This window comes from Colius striatus, chromosome 1 (genome assembly GCF_028858725.1).
Source record: "Colius striatus isolate bColStr4 chromosome 1, bColStr4.1.hap1, whole genome shotgun sequence".
NCBI lineage: Eukaryota > Metazoa > Chordata > Aves > Coliiformes > Coliidae > Colius > Colius striatus.
Window position 1 is genome coordinate 2,989,519 of NC_084759.1, and position 14,322 is coordinate 3,003,840.

The window sequence follows — 14,322 nt, forward strand, 5'->3', positions numbered from 1 at the left end:
GCCAGAACTGAAGTGGCACGTCAAAGGACATATGGCACAAACACTGCTGTGGCTCAAAGCCCACGCATTTCTCTCTCTTTCCCCCTGCAAAACACTCGCAGTGCCAGTCGCAGCCTTTCCCAGACACCGACTGCACAGAAGGTGGCAGGTACAGCCTGAAGGAAAGCTCAGCCCCGGCCTGTTACCTCACACCGGGCTCACCGCTCTCGGCTAACAGGCACCAAAAAACACCCTAAATAAAGCCGTGCCTAGTTTTCAGGCCCGTCCCGGGGCCGTTTGGGGCCTGCTACCAAAGCTAACGTCACCCCTTGTCGCAGTTATGAGGACGATGACTATTTTTAGCGTCCCTCCCCCTGAGGCAGCCCAGGAATCCCCCACCTGCCTCCTCCTGCCGCTCCGTCCAGCGCCCGTCCCCGTGCGAGCCCGAGTCAGCCCACACGCCCGCCCCTCGCACAAGCGTCCCAAGAACGCGGGAAGCCGCGCTCAAAGCCTGCAGCCTGGCTGGCAACAGCGGCTTGGCCGGCAAAAGCCGCTCGGGTTTCGGCCCGGGATGACGGGCCGGTGCCGCCCCTCGCCCCAGCGCCTCAGCGCCTCGCTCCCGCCGCCCCGCGCCGGGCAGCGCGCGCATGCGCGGCCCCGCAGCCCCGGCGCGCTGCCGGCTGAGGCGGGAGGAGGAGCAGGAGCGGGGGGAGGTCGGGCACCACCTCACCTCACCCCGCCGCGGGCGCGGAGCTCGGTTACTTGCTCTCGGCGGCCTGAGAAGCCGGTTCGCCTCCCGTCCTCCCGTGGGTGGGAGTGGGCGACTGCGGCCTTTCTCCCACGCTGCGGAGGGGCTGAGGGGAGGCAGAGTCGCCCTCACCTCTTCCCCCCTCGTCCCCGTGCCTCTTCTCCAGCGCAGAGCGAGACTTTGCTCCTAACCCCTTCCCTGGAGGGCAGAGGGATCCCCCTGCCTTCGCCCTGTCAGGCTGGGCTCCCCTGCCCTGTGCTCCCCGGCCAGCGGAGGGTGAGTCACGTCTCGCAGGCTGCGGGCAGGTGGGGACAGAAGCTGGCTCCTGCCTCCAAGGGACAGGAGTGGTCATTTTCCCTCCTTCTCCCGCTTTCTTTCTCGCCATAGGTGGTGGGGCTGGACCAGGTGAACTCTCTCCTCGAGCCCCTCGTCCTGTGAAGCTCCCACCATGGCTGTCGGTGGGGTTGGGACCTCGCTCCTGCTGATGGCCGGCATCGTGGCAGCAGTGGGGCTGTGCAGGAGGTTCGCCCGCCGCCGCCTGCGCTTCCACCGGCGCCTTTGCACTTTCCTCTTGGAGATGTTTAGCACCTTCCAGATTTGCGCCTGCACTAACGAGCTCTGCCTGCTGGGCAACGTGGAGCCCAATCCGCACACCGCCCTGACCCTCACCTACGGCTTCACCGTCCTGCATGGCTTGACTCTGACTGGCAGCACATGCAATCCCTGTGGGATCTTTCAGCCGAAGCGGGCTGGTGGGATATTGGCCGAGATGAGTGGACTCAAGATCGCCGCTCAGTGCGTTGCTGCTCTGCTTGCCAGGGTGTTTATGCGCTTTATCTGGAGCCTGGAGCTGGCAGAACCACATTATGGAGCGCTCTCAGAGGGCTGCAGCAATCCCATTCAGACTACAGAGATGCAGGCGTTCTGCATTGAACTGCTCTTTTCTGTCGTGTTCCAGCTGGCCATCCTGCGAATGGAAAGTGTTAATCCCAAGTACAGAGTCCATTTGGTTGCTCTTCTCATTACCATGCTCGTGTATGCAGGTTAGTCTGGGTTTTCTTTTATTCCTCTGTTTCTGCAATCGAGTTGTAACAGAATGGTTGAGAGTTTCACAGAACAGTGTTAAAACACCTTAGTGAAGGATCGTTTCGTAATCCAGCGTGAGAGATTTTATGCAGCGTGCTCTGATTTCTAAGTGGCATTGCGAGAGAGCAGCACTGTCTGCAGCAGGAGGGGAAATGCTGATTGTGCAACAGCACGGTACAGGCTGGTAACACGAAAATTCTACACTTAAATAATGCATAATTCATATCACTGCAGTGTGTTTAACCACGTTAAATCCTTAAATCAGAAGCAGGAATGGCTATTTGTAGAATAAATGAAGAAATGTCTGTTGCATCCTGGCGTGTGCTGTAGCTCAAGTGTGGCCTTGGGCTGTAGCCCCCACCACAGAAAAAGTCATCTAGGAAATGGTCACATCTGTTTATGGGGAGGGGGTGTCACTGTCTTACCTGGGACCTCACTAACATCCTGTCTGAAAAGCTCACCTGTGTGATGCTATCTAACATAATGGCACATAGAGCAGAAGAAAGTCCTGGTGAATTTTCAGACATATTAATGAAAAAACCTTTATTCATTATGTTTAGCTGAAATTAGCTGATACCTGAAAGATTAAAAGAAGCCCATGGAGAATTCTGAGCACTAACTTAGCAATCTGAACTACTTTCTGAAATGAAGTTTTGAAGGCAGAGGTGTCTGTGTATTTTAGCACATTAAATATATTTCCAAATTGCTCAGGAAAAGTGTAGCCAAAGATTATCCCCCACCTTTTTCTACAAGCATGGAAAGTTGAATTCCTGGTTCTTAACATACTTTTCCTGCTTAGCAAAACAGTTACAGAAAATAATACCTGTCACGTGGCCCTTGTCGTTGCTAAGCTCACACGAAGAATTTGTGCCCAGTGCTGTTGGCCAGGCTGGCCTCAGAGCTTTTTCTAGCAGGAGAAGGCTCCATACCAAGTCTCCTTCCTTGTCATAAACTTGGACTTGTCACAACTCTCCAGTGCAATCAATCTGTGCGTACTTCTAGGAAACACCTGTGCCCAGACCTCTCTTCACATGCACAGTGTGTCTGTATCTGTGCAGAACACCCTGTGCCACCTGTGTGGTTTTGTTTTTATCTAGAATCAACTCTAAATACATCTATGCATTCAGAAGGGGAGCAGATCCTGAATCTAGTTTTATCCTCTAGTTACTGCAAAATCTAATTCTTTGCTTCCTAAGCTTTGCATGCTTTGAGGTATGCTCAGGTTCAAAGGGCAAGGTGAAAGTGCTGTCTTGCCCCTGCAGCAGCCATGAGCCCAGTGCTGACTGTGTACTCCCTAAGGTGTGGATTAAAGCCTCTTGAAGTCAAGGATGATGAAAATCCCCAGATTCCTATCATTGGGTTGTTATACAAGCGTGGGAGTAGGCTGATGCTATTAATTTCTTTCAGTGATGTTGTTACATGCTCGTGCTGTCACAGATCTCTTTCAGTGGGAGGTTAGGTGTGTCCATGAAGGACTCATTAGAGTTTCTCAAACCTTTCTTGCCCTCTGCCCACACCTACACACAAACATTCCCCAGAATATCCTCCATTCTCCTGCCTCCTCTGTTTTGAGGGCTGCTGACCAGGACCCCTCTTCCTGCTTGGCACAGCCTCCCAACAGCTCACCAAGTAGCTGTGGCGACAGCAAAGGGCCTGCTGGGTGGCTACAACCTGTATCTGGTGCATATATGTGGCTCACAGTATATCCCATGGGTCTCATGGTGTAGCCCTCACCATGTCTGCTTCACCTCCAGACTGAGAGACAGTGCTTCATGCTGTAGGAAGAGTCGCTGCTAAATCAGGTGTAATGGCCAGTGGCCTCCAGCAGGCTAAGTTCCTGTCTACAGACTTTGAAGACAGACAGATGCTTAACTTAGCTGGGCTGAATCCTTCTCAGGAAATCATCTGCACCTCTTCGTTAGCTGTTTAAAAGGAACTCAAGTGCTCCTTTAAGAGGAATGGATCTTGCTTGTTCACCCAGCACCAAAGGGCTAGACAACCAGCACAAATTTAGAGAAAGCAATGCTAATTTAGGCAACTGAGAATGTTCTTCCTTTTCCCTGCAAAAATATCAAAGAGTTTAGAGTATTATATGAGTAATGGTTTAGCAGACTTTAATCTGGCAGGTACAGTGTTGTAGGTAAAAAGGCAGAAAGGTGCATTACACTGACAAAAGGTCTTCAGGACCTGTGTTTTTGTTGTTGTGAATGAACTGGAAACATTAGAAAATACACCTCATACGTAGCCCATCATCACAGAGTCTCAGAATCTCAAGGATTGGAAGGGACCTGCAAAGCTCATCCAGTGCAACCCCCCTGCCAGAGCAGCACCACCTAGAGCAGGGCACACAGGAACTCATCCAGCTGGGATTGGAATGTCTCCAGAGAAGGAGACTCCACAGCCCATCTGGGCAGCCCCTTCCAGTGCTCCCTCACCTCAACAGGGAACAAGTTCTTCCTTGTGTTTCTTTGGAACCTCTTCTGTTCCAGCTTGTCTCCGTTGCCCCTTGTCCTACCATTGGCCATCACTGAGCACAGCCTGGCTCCATCCTCCTCACACCCACCCTTGATGGATTTGTAACATGACTGAGGTCACCCTTTAGCCTCCTCCAAGCTGAAGAACCCCAGCTCCCTCAGCCTTTCATCACAAGAGAGATGCTCCACTCCATCACCTCCTTCCATTCTGTGAATTTGAAAGCTGGATCCTGTCAGAGGAATGACTGCTGTCTAAAAAGGGACTACAGAGAGCTCTTACTCCAGTATGGTTTGGGTGAAATTTGGAAGGAAGGCCATCTCCCCACAGCTTACAGCCATCCAATGTACCCACATACAGACCCCTGCAGTTGTATTTACATGGTTGACTCAGGGAAATTGTTAGAAAAAAATGACTGTTGATAGGTCACTGTTGTGTGTACCCCATAAAAGGTACCCAGGTGTGCCACACAGCTTCATCCAACAAAGAACATCAGATTATACAGTACTGTCAAAGCACAAACTGTTGCTTCAGTTTTTATTCTGGGTTTTTTTCATCCTTACAAATATTTGGTCTTACACACACCAAGGTAAAAATAACCTACATATTTTTAATTCCAAGTTTCTTCCTAATTTGGGGTTTCTCTTAGCAATTGTGGACTAGAACATCAGAGATTAAGGGAAACCTGCTTTAGCAGGGGGCTGGGCTAAATGGTCTCTGGACTACCCTTCCAACCCCGACCATTCTGGGATTCTGTGAAAGATGTTGCACATTTTTGTCATAAAACCACTTCTCTTTTCTGGCACATGGACTGAGATGTTAATCATTCTTTTTAACTAAGATTATACTAATGGTCCTAGTCTAGGATTGATAGTCCAGTAATTATTAGTAAAGAAAAACAGCAATTAAAGCTCCTGTCTACTGTTTAACGTTCAGAAACAGCAGCTACATCCTGAGAGTGCAATTCTGCCCTTCAATGTATGCTTGTGGATATAAAAGCAGAAGCAGAAGTGAATTCATAAACAGATTAATGAAAAGTAAATTCTTGTAGATGGCCTCCCTGGCAACAGGGGAGGTTGTTAATAATGTGTCAGCGTGCAGAAAAACACACTGCGCTGCAAATCTGAGATCCCGTTGAGAACAAGTGTGAAGCCAGAATGAGCTGAGTAGGTCAACAATGATTTAAACTTTCCCAAACTGCCACAACAGTAAAAGAACTAATAAGGAGAATATAGGAAGAGAAATGTGGAAGAGGAGAATGACAAAGACCGTACTAGAACTTTGGGTAGATGATTGTATGCTCGTAGCAAATGAGGATTCCAGCAGCATGGTGTTTGTACAAAGGGTAAGTTCAAAGCTCATCCTGCCCTGTATTTGAGAAAAGCAAGAATAAGCTTTAAGAAACTAAATAGACATTTATGTCATATTTTATGGCAATCAACTAAAAGTGACATGAGGCAGTAACTTATAGTGCAGAAACACAGATAATTCTGCTATGAGTAATGCTTGTTCTGCAGGACTGAAGTGAGAGGCTCAGGTCAGAATTAAGACCACTGACCTCCAGGTTCATCTGCAGTGCAATTAAAGTTTAGTCCCCACACCATCATGTGTGGATCTGGTTATATAGAGAACGTTCAGGCAACTTCATCAACATAGAATCATAGAATGGTAGGGGCTGGAAGGGACCTTTAGAGATCATCTAGTCCAACCTGACCAGGTTGCATAGGAACACATCCAGGCGAGTCTTGAATACCTCCAAGGAAGGAGCCTCCACACCCTCCCTGGGCAGCCTGGGTCAGGGCTCCCTCACCTCACACTGAAATAGTTTTTTCTTATGTTTAAGTGGAACTTTTTGTGTTCCAGCTTCATCCCATCACCCCTTGTCCTGTCACTATCTAAACATCTGAAGTCAGAGGCAAGGAAAGATGTTCGGGCTTCTTTAAGCTTCCTTTTTCAACACAGTGATGTTTGTTTTCTTCAAACAACTGACAGAAGGCTTTTCCCCCGTCATTTCCATAGGATAATAGTAGTGTTCTAATCAGAAAGTGGAGGGGTCCTCTTAGCAAGGACAGTGCTTGGCAGCCTATGTGTGCTGTGTGGCATGGGGATGTAAGGAAAGCTCAGGATCTGTTTACTAATATTCATGTAATTTCTGTCTCTAAAAGCGTGATCCAGGCTGTTAGTAAAAGAGCTTCTCCTTTTATCAATGGGAACACTCAGCTTTAGCCAAACCCATCTCTGCAGAGAATGTTTGCTAGAAGGAGATAAAGGAAGTTATAGCCCACAGCTTAAAGCATTTTAGAAAACTGTTGATCACAACATCAGGTAAAAGCTTCAGAAAGGTTTCTCTTTTGAAATGGTTTCTGCTACTTCGTTTCCTTGCAGGGCTGTATGTTTCTTGCAGTATTGTCTGTATGAATTTTAAATAAGTATTTTAAAAGGTTCTTTGATTTCATCCTGTTTGCATTTTATTGCAGGTGGAAACCTCACAGGAGCAATATTTAACCCAGCACTGGCTTTTTCATTACATGCAAATTGTTTCTATGACAGATTTTTGAGCTATTCCCTAGTGTATTGGCTAGCACCATCCTTAGGTAAGTTCTTAATACTTCATGTATGTGAGACAGTGTTATTTAGTACATGGTTCCAAAACTGGCTGTTCTGTATTTGATAGGCTGCTCATTTTCTGCTTTAAATAAAATCCACAAAGCAGGCAGTTGTAACTTCTGTGTAGAAGGCATTCAGAATCATCAGTTTGTGTTGCAAAGGTAAGCTTCAGACTTAAAACTTGTTTAATGCTCGATGCAGAGCACCTGTAACACTCTCTTTTGTAAATCCAACATCTAATACTGAGATTCAAACACCAGCTGGAGTCACAAAATAATACCTATTGTTTTGGTTGGGAAACAACTGTATTAGGTTATGTAATCCTTTAGGTCAGATGTCGTTTTCAAGGTCTAAGTCCTTTTGGGATACTTTGAGCAGGTCCTTTGAGTTTACCTACCAAAACCCCACTACAGCACAGTTCTAAAGGTTAGTGGTTAGGTTAGGGTTAACTGGTTACCTGTAGAGCAACAGCTGTTTATTCTGGAGGGTAATCCTCTTGAAGCTGCCTTAGTATTAAAATCCTGCCTGCCCGAGATACAAATTCTCACCCTGACCAAAGGCCCACTCAGATTCCAGCAGAATTTGGAGAGGGAGAAGAGGCTGCCTGGAAGTAAATAGCACCTGAGTAAGTTAAAAACCTCAGGGCACTCAGGGACATGGTGTAGTGGTGGCTGTGGTAGTGCTACATTAATAATCTCAAAGGTCTTTTCCAACCTCAATGATTCTGTGAGTCTCTGATAAAAAGAGAAACACACAATGTTGGCATGCAGCTTGTGTCTTGCTTTGTGACAGCATGCAAGAGTGTGAGGAGGAGTAATGACAAAAGGCAAACTCACAGGTTAGGCACAAGTGCTTAAAATAGACTTTCCCAAATGTTGCTATTATAATCATCAAATCTTTTTTATCTCAGTGGGGTCTAGACTTGGCAGTTCCCATTCTATGATTTCCTCTCCCCCAATCCCTGCTGGAAGCAATCTGTTCTTAGTTTAAGAATAAGGAATATCAGTAACTGGATTTTTTTCCCTAAATTAAATTAGGTTTTAATTTGGAAGCTATTGGTTTTAACTTCCAGTTGCATGCAGATGAAAGTGCTCCACGTAATACTCCATGCTGCTGCTTGTTTACACTTAGGCCCTACAAATCTTGAGCTTTCTACTTAGAGGCTGTTAATCCCAAGTTCTTCCATGTCTGTTAATCCTATTAGGAGGTACAACAGCATGAGACACAGACACGAGAAACATCTCAGAGGGCTCCAGTTGTAACAAATGACTTCTTTTTGTTGATGGTGTTCATGGCTGGGCATGTTCTCTCACTCAGTGCAAAATGGAGAAGGAACTAAATTCAGTCAGTCTAAAACTAAATTCAGAGACAGTAAAATCCATTGTAACACAGTTTTGTTAAACTAGGTATCCAAACAGCATGACTGAACAATGGACTAAGCTTGATAAAAGCCCATGCACTGGTCCAGTTCACAGCTAATGACACGTCTCAGGCAAAGCTGATGGGATATCATTGATATTCCCTGGGATTCAAGCTTAGCTGTCTGGTGTATTCACTGATTTCAACCTGATAACCAGATTTGCCAGTACTTGGGATTTAATGTCTGGGCAACTGATCTAAGGGAAAAAGAAGCATTCTGAAACACCATTCTGCTTATTTAGCATCCTGCAGAACTGAAAGCCTTCAGGTGATTTTGGTTTGAGTGAGAAAAGCAGCAGCTGTTACTTCAAAGGGAACCACGACCTAAGGAATTTAGAAGGCTTCATGGATACATGTAGTCCTTATAAACCAAGAGCTGTACACAAATGTAACTGAGGTGGAATGACAGAGGGAGTTACATTTGAAGCTGAATTGATGAATACAGGAGGGCAGATCTGCAAATCTTAACAGGAAGTTATTCTTTTCCTGACAGTTTTTGCAAATAGAAAATGGAACAGGAATACACTTTTTGCTTCTAAAACTGGACTCAGTGATGAGGCATCTGGGGAAGTGACTTGTTCTGATGACAATAAAACTCTTGTGGAAAGCAGAATCATAAAAGGAGATGATGAGAGATGGGATATTTTAAATTCAGTTGGAAAAGTTGCTTTCAGATTCCATGTGTCAGCAGAAATACTGTTTCAGAAGCTGTCAGAGACACAGGGATATGCTCATTTGAGCTCTCACTTTTCCCAGCATCAGCATCTGAGGTAACTAAATGACTTTGTTCTTAACTTCTGAGAATTCTTTTAGTTGGTGTTGATCTTTTTGGTGATCTGCTGTAGTAACTACCACCATGCAGAACTATGGAGTAGCATACCCTCAGACTTCAAATTGCCTGTGCAAAGTGCAGTATCGTTTCATTTCTGGCCATAGCAAATACCCATGAGGAGGAGACTGAGCCCACTTGGTATTTAACAGGTACCCTGACCCAGCTCTGAGTTCTTAACTATCAACTTTCAAACAATTTCCTAGAAAGGACACGTAGAACAAAATGACTTCCCTGACATTTTGGTGAATGTGATTCTCCAGCAGCACTAAAGCTCGTTCCAGAGACAGAGATGCCAACAAGTGCTTATGATTTAGGCCTGAGTTCTGCACTGTGAGCACACAAACAGTAAGCAGCAGTGGAACAAAGCCAGTTTCTGTTTTACTGCCAAAGGAATTCCCAGCAGTTGTCCAGGCGTGATTGGTACCATCAGCAACGATGGGGCCTCTCCCTCCATACCAGGGAGATGTCAGCTATGAAACAAGAGCTGGTGACAAGATAGTGGACATGAATGCAATAAAGATGCTTTTTCCTGGGCCAGCTTTGCATCCTGATAGGTTTCTAGTGCTATAAAAACAGAATCAAGGCTCACTGCTCTAGGAAGACTAATGCTGTTCCTGAGAAGGTAACTTTTTTTTTACCAACAGGATAGAAAATAAGTGCCCCAAAAGTCACTTGGCAATAGACATAACTGGAGGAGGTAAGTGAGGGTGAAGGATACAGGTGAAACTTTCACCTTTCTGCTCTGACGAGCAGGTACTGAGAGATTCCCACCAAGTGCAGAACCCTTAAACATGGAGCTTAGGAGAGAAACAAGAATTGCAAGTCCAGGTGCAGCAAAACGATCAGCATCTCAGGGACCTGGTACAAAGGAGGGTCTCAGCAAACAACTAGCAGACTGTGCCCAGACCCTGCTCTTCCTAGGGGTTTTCAGCTCTGCAGACATCATCTGACAGAGCAAAACTCTCCTGCAGTGAGCGAATGCAGTCCAGGAAGCTCCTAGAGAACTGTCACAAATCAAGTCCAAATCAAATACTAAAAGGCCCAGGAGTAGTAATCCTGTACTTGACTTGCTTACAGAGAAGAGCTGAATATAGCTGCCTGGCCTCCCAAGGGTCAAGGGTCCAGAGGAACACTGGGAAGGTAAACAGCAGAGCTGTTGAGACTTTGGACTGCAGGAGAACAAAGTTCTGCTTGTTTAGGTCAGCAATGCCCTTGGAAGCTGCCACAAACGGGACAAGTATCCCACGGACCGGTGATGCTTCACCAGAAGCTTGCTGAGGGCTGAGTACCACATCTCGATGTGCAGGGACAATCTGTCAGGTAGTTAGACTGGGATTTTTGACAGAAAGCCTTGCCCTGATGGCTAGGCAAGGAGCTTCCCTAGGAACAAAAGACAAAAGTGGGACAGGCAGCAAAGGAGGAGCAAAGCTTTGCACAGGCACTTGGAAGCAAAATCAGGAAGGTCAAAGCTGGATCTAAGACTGAGCTGGAACCAAGACTAGGGACACAAGAGAGTTACAAACACACTACTCACAGAAAAGTCTGAGGTATTTCATGTCTTCCTTTTTTTTTTTTCCACCCTCAGCCTTCCCAAGCAAAACTTGCTCCCAGACCTCAGTGTAAAACAGGAAGGTTTTGGAAAGGAGACAATAAATAGTGAGGGAGCAAGAGGATAGGAACAACATAGAGCAGCTCGAGGAATGCAAATCCATTGGCTCTGCTGGGATTCACCTAAAACTGCAGGTAGAGTTGGCTGATGTTATTGTTGTCCATCATTTCTGACAAGTTGCAACAGTGGAGGAGGTTCCTAATATTTGGAAATGTGCTAATATTATGCCTGCTTGTAAGGAAGAGGAGGAGGAAGAGCAGCCAGGGAATTAGAAGCTAGCTGGTCTCACCTCAGTCACTGGGAAGATGGTGACCTAGTCTTGGAATCCATTTCCAACCATGCAACCAACTGCAAAAGCGGTGAGGAACAGGCAGCACAGACACAAGGAGGGCAACCCATGCTCAGCCAGCTTGGTTGCCTCCTGAAATGAAGGTCTGACTGCCTCTAGCCCTTTCAACAGAAGATGCCATTGTTCTGCAGTCCCTGCTGCATTTCATGTTAGACACTCAAGTGCTTGAACACCATGTTTACTTTCAGCAGCAGTACTGTGTCTCTCAGATACATTTAAATTAATGTCCTTCCTGCAATTCCTCTTTTCAGGTGCAATACTTGTGGCTTTTATATGGGATGAAATCCTTCCTCAGCTATCCTGAGGCATCACATGCTGAAGCTGAGCAGTGCTACACAACAAAACCCACTTCCAACGTCTGCAGACGAAAACATCAACTTCCACAGCACGTTTCAGTTGTATTTTCAGATGTCACATTTGAAATACTTGACTCAAACTGTTTTCAAATCCTTAGTCTGTAACAGTACTTTGAGAATCGATCCTCTCCAGTTCAGCCATACTAAGGGGAAGGACTGCTGAGAGAGTGAAACTTTGTCACTTTAGCCACAAGTGCCAGTTGCTGACCTTTATTAATCACCATGCAAAGATTTTAACTACCCAGTCCTTTCAAGCTTTGATTTTACTGGATTTCTTGCCATAGAAGGCACCTGCAAAAATAAGGAGCTGAAGATTCTACTCCTATAATGACCTCATCCTATGTCTCCTTGCCATATCTGTCTGTCAGAGGAAGAAACGCTGCCCTCTTCCCTCCAAGAGTCTCCACAGCTCTACTCTAGAGGTACCTTACACCAAAATTAAGTCTGTAGGAGCAGCATTGTTTTAATAATGCCTGAGTGCAGGTAAGTAACCCATCTGCCACATCCCCTCCTGCTCTAGTCCGTTGACTGTTTATCTTGGTTGGAAAAAGCAGTAATAAAGTACCATAAAATTCTCTCCACACACACATAAAAAGGTATTTTAAGCAAAAACTTTCCACTCTAATTGCTCTGAGGATTCTGCTGCCTCTTCACATAGTAAAATAGAGTGTATTGGGATGTGTCATGGAACTTCATTTGTCCTTGATTGTGTGTAACTCTGGGCAGCCATTTTCCTTGAAATAAATGAATTTGCAGTATGGGAGAATAAACGAGTCATGTGCACAAACTGGCACAAACAGGCCCTTTCTCACCTAGGCTGAGGAGTATCACAGACTCTCAAGGGCTGGAAGGGACCTGGAAAGCTCATCCAGTGCAACCCCCCTGCCAGAGCAGCACCACCTAGAGTAGGGCACACTCATCCAGTTGAGTTTGGAATGTCTCCAGAGAAGGAGACTCCACAGCCCATCTGGGCAGCCCCTGCCAGTGCTCCCTCACCTCAACAGGGAACAAATTCTGCCTTGTGTTTCTTTGGAACCTCTTCTGTTCCAGCTTGTCCCCATTGCCCTTGTCCTATCATTGGCCATCACTGAAACAGCCTGGCTCCATCCTCCTGACACCTGCCCCACTGCTAGGCACCACCTCAGAAGTTTACCCTCTAGCCTGAGGTTTCTTCTGGATACATCTTCATTGTTTATATGCCAAAATAGGAGTTTTCAGATTTAAGACTGAATTCAGTTTTTCACTTTGTATTTCCTAGGTTTGAAAGGAGAGCTGTTCTACAAAGGTCTCCAGAGTAGGGCCCTCGATTTGTTACCCAGGTCACCTGGCAGGCCCTAATGGAACAGGAAGGGAGGGATTCAGACAGGTCTTTCCCCATCTTAAAATTATGAACCAGGTCTTAACCAGCTGCTGCTGTCAGCAGCTGCCTTGTATGCAAAGAGTTTGGGAAGTAAATATTTTCATGTAATTTCTTACTTGTTGCAATAAAATCTTGGTTTGATTTTCCAAGGTGTGGTTTAAGGTTCTATTGCACAATGGAATCAACTGTACGAATGTCCTCATGGAATCAGAGAATTGTTTCCGTTGTTAAAAAGACCTTTAATATCATCGAGTCCAACCCCTCACCTCACACTGCTGAGCTCATCACTGACCCCTGGCACTCAGCACCTCAGCTCCACAGCTTTGGGATCCCTGCAGGGCTGGGCACGCCCCCAGCTCCCTGGGCAGCCTGGGACAGGGGCTGACAACCCTCTCAGGGAAACAGTTCTGCCTCAGCTCCAATCTCAACCTCCCTTGGGGCAACTGGAGACCATTTCCTCTTGTTCTGTTACTTGTGATAAGAGATTGACTCCCCTGGCCTCAACCTCCTGTCAGAGAGTTGCATAGAGCAAGAAGGACTCCCTTCAGCCTCCTCCAGGCTCAACACCCCCATTCCCTCAGCCCCTCCCCAGCCCCTTGTGCTCCAGCCCCTTCCCCAGCTCTGTGCCCGGCTCTGGCCACGCTGCAGCCCCTCAGTGTCCCTGTGGCAGTGAGTGAGGGGCCCAGCACTGACACAGCCCTGGAGCTGCGGCCTCCCCAGGGCCCAGCACAGGGGCCGGGCACTGCCCTGGGGCTGCTGCGACCCCACTGCTGAGCCCAGCCAGGCTGCCCTTGGCCTTCTTGCCCCCCTGGGCACTCTGCTGCCTCCTGTTCAGGCCCTGGCACCAACCCCCCCAGGCCCTTTCCCTCCAGCAGCTTCCCAGCCCCTCTGCCCCAGCCTGGAGCTGCCTAGACCCAGCCCCTGCCCTTGTTCAGCCTCATCCCATTGCCCTAGGCCCATGGCTCCAGCCTGCCCAGGGTCCTCTGCAGCCCCTTCCTGCCCTCAAGCAAATCTATGCTCTTACCCAGCTTGGTGTCATCTGCAAACTGACTGAGGGTGCCCCCAATCCCCTCACCCAGAGCATTGATACAGATGTTTAACAGAACAGGCCGCAGCACTGAGCCCTGGGGAGCACACTGGTGACCAGCCACCAGCTGAGCCTAACATGAGTCTTACATCCATGACCCTGTATTCAGTCATTAAACCAATTTTTTAACAAGTATCACTGAGAAGAACTAGATCTGCTGGGGTATTGTTCAGCAGTGTTGCTACGCTACTGTGAGTAGGCCTACTAAAGGTAGCTTCTCTTTGGTGAAACTCTTCAGGGCAAGGACTCTGCACTGTGAGAGCTCAGAAATAAATCCCAAAAAAGCATAAAAACACATGATCAGAGTGAAGAGAGAAGAGACCTACAAGCCTCCAGGCAGCCAAGATGTGTTAGACCAGAGGCCCTGCTTCCACGTCATTAAATGAGCAAAGTCCATGAATCAGAGGTCAGGGCTGAC

At 47.2% G+C, this 14,322-nt stretch overlaps 1 protein-coding gene across 3 annotated transcripts; it reads left to right on the forward strand.

The window, feature by feature from the left end:
- Positions 1–761: 761 nt before the first annotated feature.
- AQP11 (aquaporin 11) lies at positions 762–12,893 on the forward strand. Of its 3 annotated transcripts, XR_009821099.1 has the most exons (5): positions 762–1,003; positions 1,115–1,770; positions 6,763–6,879; positions 11,353–11,940; positions 12,716–12,893. XR_009821099.1 is itself a non-coding variant. In XM_062020339.1 (4 exons), the coding sequence occupies exons 2-4, from the start codon at positions 1,176–1,178 to the stop codon at positions 11,403–11,405; spliced, it is 765 nt and encodes a 254-aa protein (XP_061876323.1). In that variant the 5' UTR covers positions 762–1,003; positions 1,115–1,175; the 3' UTR covers positions 11,406–12,893. The 3 variants fall into 3 exon arrangements, 2 of the variants coding, with proteins under 2 accessions (XP_061876323.1, XP_061876324.1); XM_062020339.1 differs by having other exon boundaries at positions 11,353–12,893; XM_062020340.1 differs by lacking the exons at positions 11,353–11,940; positions 12,716–12,893 and adding an exon at positions 10,729–10,836.
- The last annotated feature ends 1,429 nt before the right edge of the window (positions 12,894–14,322 follow it).

What these genes read in the sequence shown, in the direction of transcription:
- AQP11 (XM_062020339.1), top strand. Translation starts at nt 1,176, where the DNA reads ATGGCTGTCGGTGGGGTTGGGACCTCGCTCCTGCTGATGGCCGGCATC. An exon ending in TACCATGCTCGTGTATGCAG is followed by an intron (nt 1,771 to 6,762) that starts GTTAGTCTGGGT and finishes ATTTTATTGCAG; the next exon opens with GTGGAAACCTCACAGGAGCA. An exon ending in TTGGCTAGCACCATCCTTAG is followed by an intron (nt 6,880 to 11,352) that starts GTAAGTTCTTAA and finishes TCCTCTTTTCAG; the next exon opens with GTGCAATACTTGTGGCTTTT.